The sequence below is a fragment of the Terrapene carolina genome, unplaced genomic scaffold (genome assembly GCF_002925995.2).
Source record: "Terrapene carolina triunguis isolate 2854851 unplaced genomic scaffold, T_m_triunguis-2.0 Scaffold45067, whole genome shotgun sequence".
Lineage (NCBI taxonomy): Eukaryota > Metazoa > Chordata > Testudines > Emydidae > Terrapene > Terrapene triunguis.
The window spans coordinates 5,469-12,500 of NW_020709418.1; the positions used below are offsets into that span (position 1 = coordinate 5,469).

Genomic DNA, 7,032 nt, shown 5'->3' on the forward strand with positions numbered 1-7,032 from the left:
TGAGAATGTACATGACAACCCCAGGTTGCCAGCTTACCCCAATGACCTTTTTAGCCCACCAGCTACACGTCTTTCATCACGACACCCACTGTGGTTGAGGCTGCCATGCCAGGACATGACAGTGGAGTCCCTGTGGCGGGAAGACTGCTGCTTAACATCAACCACCAATCAGTACCTCGTCACAGACCCTACTGCTCACCCATCTGGCTTTGACATGCCATGTTGTCAGTAGGTCTTTCTTAACTGATTCCGGACTGGGCAAGGCCTTCGTGCAGCCAACCAGCACCGTTGGGGTCTTCGAGACAATCCAAGCTGTGGTGCAGATTAAACAATAATATGCATTCTCGAGGAGTGCTTGCTAACCAAATTCAGCCGTGAGCTCCAAGAGCTCCACTTGGCCACTAAGAATGCTATTGCCTGGCAAATATGCAAATGCTAAATTAATAAATAAGTTCCTGATGTACAGCAGAGGGGAAGTAGCGTGACATTGCTTTAATGGCTGATAGGCAAAAGAGCAAATACGGGTGCAGGAGGAAGAATCCTGCCCCACTCAGGCTTTGTCTTCACCACAAAAAGGTGATTTTCCCAGCTGGACAATTGTAGTGGAGTTTGTTGTTTGCCCCATGGCGCTAGGCGCGTTCAGCACTATACCCCGGCCTGTGGTCCAACTCCTCTAGCTACCTAGTCGTAAAGGCCATAGTGCCTCGTCTCTACTAGGAGTTGCAGCAGGCTCGCTACCCCGCAGCAGGTAGCCTGGGGTAAAGGATGCACTTTCTGCTAGTGAAGACACAGCCTAATGGGGGGGGGGGGAGACGATAGGGGACCAGTCCCCGAGGAAGGGGGGAGGGACCTGTCCTAGTGGAAGTGGGGAGGTGGGAGGCCCTATACCAGTGAGGGGGGCACTGCCCCACTGAGGGTGAGGGGGTTCCTATGAAGCGCTGAGTAGCTGGAGGCAGATGCCACGCGGGAATGAGGGGCTGGGGGAGGGGCAGTTTGCCTCGCTGGGAAAGGGGAGGATGAGGCGATACTAGCTCCACCGGCCATGACTTAACTCTCCTGCTTGGGCAGGCCCCCTTCGGCGCATGCGCAGTTGACTCCACAATCACATGACCACCTGAACCCAAGCACCCCCTCGACACGGCCTGCGCGCGCATTGCGATCTTCCCTTCGCTGCCGCGCGGGAAGGGTACGTTCCGCCTCTCGCGCAGCTAGAACCTGCACGCTCCCTGGGCCGCCTCCTCATTGGCCGGGGCCCGCCGGATAGACCCTTGAACCCTCCTCCCATATTCACTCCCCCGATCACGGTGCCTTCTGATTGGCTTGAGGTGGAGCGCGTCCCGCCTTCTTCGCCGCGTCCGCTGATTGGCTAACGGCTGGGGGCTCGCGGTCGTGTTCGGACCCGCCCACTCCGTTCTGTGTCGCGCGACTCTTGTCTCTCATCTCGCCGCTTTTCCTCCTCCCCGCGGTGAACGTGAGGGAAGGAGGGAGGAAGGGGTCTTGCGGGCGCGGTGCACGCCGGGATAGGGAGTGCTCTGCGGCCAGGAGGAGGCAAGATGGATGCGGGCTTCTTCCGCGTAAGTGCTCCCCTAAGCGGGCAGGTGGAGCGGCCCGGCCGGGAGAACGCGGGGAGCCGGGCCGCTGCGCAGCACCGCGACGGGCCGCTGCCGCCGCCGGGTCCCCCCGCGAGCGCGGCCCTGCCTCCCTCCTCTCCCGCCCTGCGCAGGCTCCCGTGAGGAGCCGCGGCGCAGAAAATGGCGGCCGGAAGGTGGTCGGTGCGGTTCGTTCCACCCGCGGGGGGGTGGGTGGGCCGCGAGGGGACGGTGTCATCGCGCGGGGCTGGGTATGTTGGAGGAGGGAGGGAGGGGCCTGCCCTTTCCTCTGGGGCTGGGGAGGGTATGTCGGGGGAGGGGCAGCTCTTGCCCCCTTCCCCCCGCACGCGCGCACTCATCCAAGGGCCGCGGCGAGGCCGCTGCCTCCTCTCCCGGGCCTGAGCCGCCAGGACGCGCCGGGCCTTTCCGTGCGCTAGGCCTCCGCCAGGCCCTGCTGCCATGTGGGCCGCGCGGGCCTGGTGTCCCGCGGGAGGAAGAGGGGTCGCTCTCCATCTCACGCTAGGGCCCCGGGCGGGGACCCGACCTCTGCTCGGCGTGGGCGCTCTGGAGTCTGGTTCCTGAACCTCATTCTGCGCCTGCTACTTGTCGTCATGGCCAGCGACCCTCTTGTTTTGGTTATGCGATAGAGACTGTTGTCCAGCCCTGACAGCTGGGAAACTTTATAGCGATACCTAGAACGCATCTGCCTTATCACCATGAGATAGATGGTCGGGAGAAAGAGTGATTTTGGCCTTTAGATCCTCCGGTGCCAATCAGGCAGCAGAAAACAATTTGATATTCTTCCTACCTCCCCGGGGGAAAAACGGATCTTCACATATGGAATGGTCTAGTTACTTAGCGGGTGCAAAGCATTGGGCAAAAGCAAATGATTAAAAAATGGCTATCCTGGGTGTTTGTTCATGTTGGCTTTTGCCTTTGCTAAAACAAACACTGGGGGAAAAAATATCTGGAACATCCTTAGATGCTATAAAACTTAAATATACTCTGGATATGTTATTGTGTATCCTTCTTCCCTTTCCCCGTCTTATTAGAATTAACTTGTTTTCCGTATGGGACTAACATGGAGTTTTATGTGTGCCAGAGGCGATCATGAGAGTAGGTGGCACTAAAAATATCAACTTAATTTAGCTTGGAAGAAAGACTCCAAAGCAAAGGCTGTTTGGTTGTGTATGCGTGGTGCTTTAAAAACACAAGAAAAGGTTATTTTTGCCACAGGGAGTGTACAGTCTAAGGTCATCCTCCTGCAAGCACTGGACTCTATACATTTACTGCTTCACAGAAAGAATTGGTATGCCTGGTTCTCTGGCTTTGCAGAGTTCGGTTCAAAGTCTGATGATTCAGGGTTTTTCCAAGTGATGTGTTTTTACACACATAGCTTTTATGGTCAGTAAGTACTCAAATAATTACAGTGAAAATACCTTTTTTGTAAACACATTTTTAGTTTTTGGGATTATTATAAAAGCAGGTTAGCAGTTTAATCTCTTCCTCAGAGCAAAGAGGACTGTTGCTATTGTTGATAATCTCGGGACGTTGCATGTTCTGTACACAATGTGTACAATTTACAAATTGGCTTCTTCATTGAAATTCAAATATCTCTTGGTGACCAATGCTGCTTACCATGCCTTGTGAACGTCTAGGCTATGGGGCTGAGCAAAATTCCAACTGCTTTCTTCTGCCTCCTGTCGGGGGGCGGAGAATCTTATTTCTATGTCTGACTGCAGAATCTTGAATATTTGGGTGATGTGACAAATATGCTAAATTCAGGTTTAACTGAAGAGGGCACACATCAAGCATGGAAGCACAGTGGCTAGTCTCGTATTCAGATGTATCTTAATCCTTGAAAATAAATGCTAGCCCCTAGGATTTCTATTCTTCAGAATTACAGAGGAGAGCATTAGGAGTTATAGCCCCATCTCTGTATGTAATGACTTCATTTATAGCATTTTATCTTGCTGACACACATGCTTTTGTAGAAGATGCACAATTTTACAATACAGTCTGCAGTGCCAAGTTAATAACTGAAAGCAAGCAAAAACAAATGTGCTTTTACTTTTTTGATTTAAAGTGGCAACATTCTTATTTCATGTCTCTAAGCATGGAGTTAGATGGTACTAAGGTTGAAGCAGTCATGCAATGTAAGACTGAGCTTGCAGTTCAGGATCAGATTAATTCAATTTATGTTTGCATAACAAAGCGTGACTAGAGAGCTTGGTTTAAATTCTAAATGGCTTTAAATCAAGTGGATGGAGTACCTTAATGCAGCAAAAGCTCAGTATACTTGCTTGTCCTCTAGTTCCATCCCAAGCTGTATGCTTGGACCAGTATGTTAATATAAATACTTACCATATTGTAATGTATGGGAAGGTGCGTGTATAAATGCCTCTCTTTTGAATCAGTTACAATAATAGCTGGTTAAATAAGAAATATATGAATATGAAAACATAGTTAGTGATTCAAGACTAAACAAATGAACAATATTTCAGAACCTTTGGTCTGGACAAACTGAGCTATATTAACGTTTGTTGCATTGTGTTTTAAAAATACAATACTAGGACCCAATCCTGCAAATTCATACTTGCATGTGTATGAAGTAAATGGATCTACTTATGCAAATGTTTCCAGGATTACTCAATCTCTGACTATAGTTTCACTATACATGAAAGTGAATCAATCATTTATAATGCTGTACAATCAACAAAGCAGGATTCCCCTCTTTATAACCTGTTGCTTATTACATGCTAGATTAATGAACTGTGCAGGGTGGTGGTAAATTTCAAAAAAATTTCACCTGAAGCTTGAGTAAAGGATTGAGTATTTGTAATCTTCTGTGATAATTTCAGTGTATAATGTCATTTCTGATGTTTTAGCTCTAAGGCCGGGTCTACATTCAAAAGTTGTCGACCTGTGTGTGAAAAGTCCACTCCCCTGAGTGACAGATTTAAGCCAACCTAACCCTCGGCATAGACCGCTCTTCTTCCCTGGACCTAGCTACCGCCTCTCCGGGAGGTCAATTTAACTATACCGGCAGGAGACCCCCTCCTGTTTTTTTGGTGAGTGTCTACACTTGTAGCGCTACAGTATCTGCAGCTGTGCCTCTGTAGTGCTTCAAGTATAGACAAGCCCTGAGACTCCGATTTAAAACCAAATCTATCTTTGACACCAGATTTCAAGAAGAAAATGAGCACTTGAAGTTACTAAAAATAATGGGGGCAAGGGTGAATAGAAGAACTAAAAAGATTTCTCCTTTGATCTATAGCATAAATGCTCCAGTTATTTCCTTCTGCTTTTTTCTGCTCTTGGACAGAAAAAACTGAACTGATTCCTGCTGAGCAGATCTCTTTGAGAAGGCTGTATACTGCGACTCAAAATTATTTGACAGCATTGTGCATGCTTTTAGATTTGCAAGTACTGCACCATGGTGAATTATATGATTTAAGTGTCAGAGCTCTGAAACCTGATTACCATCTTCAGTAGGATATGACGATTGGTTAGTGAAGTGGAATGCTTCTTGAAGGTGTCTGCACGGGTGGTACAACTGAATATTTTTTAATTGCTTTGCAGTTTATCGAAATTGTGTTTTAATGCAAATACACCTGTACCTCGATATAACGCTGTTCTCGGGAGCCAAAAAATCTTACCGCGTTATAGGTGAAACGGCGTTATATCAAACTTGCTTTGATCCGCTGGAGTGCGCAGCCCCGACCCCCCGGAGCACTGCTCTACCGCATTATATCCAAATTTGTATTATATCGGGTCGCGTTATATCGGGGTAGAGGTGTAATATATGGCAAGTGACAAGTGGCAGACTAGCTGTGGAATAAAGTTTGATGTCATACTGACTAAAATCTATCTATTATAGGGAACGAGTGCGGAGCAGGACAATCGCTTCAGCAACAAACAGAAGAAGCTGTTGAAGCAGCTGAAATTTGCAGAATGTCTAGAAAAGAAAGTAAGTTGAGTTTGTTTATTTGGGCATGATGGGTGTGGAATAAAGTAAACTTTAAAGATGTCACAACCAAGATGCACAAGACAAAATTCTGAATGGCTATCAATGATTTGTGTAGACATTGGAGGGAAGTCACACACAAAAATACCTATGTGCATACAAATGATGTTCAGGATATCCAAATGCATATTAAAGTACACCCTTTAAAAGGGCACACATGATATATTTTTAATATTAAAAGGATAGTGCCAGTAAGCTTTGGGCCCAAATTTAGGGTTTGGTTTTAAAAAGAGAAAACCAACGTTCAAGATGAACAGAGAATATTATTTTCCAAAGTGACTTGTCTCTAGATGCTTTTAAAATATTGCCCAAACTGTCTTCATGATTTTTTTACATTTCAGTTCTCTCTCTCTCTTTTTTTTTTTTTTTAAGTTAGGCAATACCTACTTTAACTGGTAGTAAAACTGATGCACTTGCAGTGTGTCCTCAGTAGGAAGAGAGAGAATGACTAGAGAAACTAAATTGTAGTCAGGGGTTAATGATAATTTTGTGTACTGGGGAAAAGGTTCCTCTGAGAGTTGGCAGTAAGTAACCACCCACTTGTCAAAGCTCAAGCTTTTCTGTTGCCACTACAGCCGACAGTGGGGCTTCAATAGTTTCTATTGCTCATGTGCCCCTACTTTATGGAAGATAAGGCTGGTGAGTCCACAGGTAATGTGATACCTAGCTCTTACATAGCAGTAGATCTCAAGAGTGCTTTAACAAAGGAGAGCATTGGCTTTCTCAGTTTCACACATGAGGAAACTGAGGCAGAGAGTGGCAGTGCCTTGCTTAAGGTCACTTAGCAGGCCAGTGAAACAGCTGGGAGGAGAAACCAGCTCTTTTGAGTCCCGTCCCAATGCTCTGTGCACTAGGCCACACAGTCAAACCATACAAATCTAGGTTCTGATTTCATTAATGCTTTTTAAGAAAGATCTAGTGGTCATTTTGGACAGTTTAGATAATTTGTCTGCATAATACATAGTAACTTTTAATAAAGTAATCAAAAAGTTAAGCTTTTTTTTCAGAAGTTATAGAATAGTATGAAAAAAAGCCATTATATAAATTCATGGGGATGGCCTCTTATAATACAAGGAATAAGTCAGCCAAAACTGGAACAGCATAATGATAAATTTAACTGTATAACGCAGTCTTCACACGAGTCCAAAGAATTCAAGGTATTGTCCCTTGGTTGTGTATAGTGAAAGGATGAGTATTTAAAATAGCTTTTCACATTTTTATTTGTTTACACAGGTGGACATGAGCAAAGTAAACCTGGAAGTAATCAAGCCATGGATAACAAAACGAGTAACCGAAATCCTTGGATTTGAAGATGATGTAGTAATTGAATTTATATTCAACCAGTTGGAAGTGAAGGTAACGATTTCGTTGTGGATATTGTTTCTGAATGTGTAACATAATTATATGAATTCTATG

At 46.0% G+C, this 7,032-nt stretch overlaps 1 protein-coding gene across 1 annotated transcript in view; it reads left to right on the forward strand.

Annotated features, from left to right (window-relative positions):
• Positions 1-1,418: 1,418 nt before the first annotated feature.
• Positions 1,419-7,032, forward strand: part of LOC113405069 (serine/arginine repetitive matrix protein 1) — a gene marked incomplete at its 3' end in the record, with an annotated part of 20,543 nt that continues 14,929 nt past the window's right edge. Inside the window, exons 1-3 of the mRNA XM_029914388.1 lie at positions 1,419-1,574; positions 5,470-5,559; positions 6,850-6,972. Of these exons, the coding sequence (XP_029770248.1) occupies positions 1,554-1,574; positions 5,470-5,559; positions 6,850-6,972 (234 nt within the window). The remainder of the gene's footprint in view (positions 1,575-5,469; positions 5,560-6,849; positions 6,973-7,032) is intronic.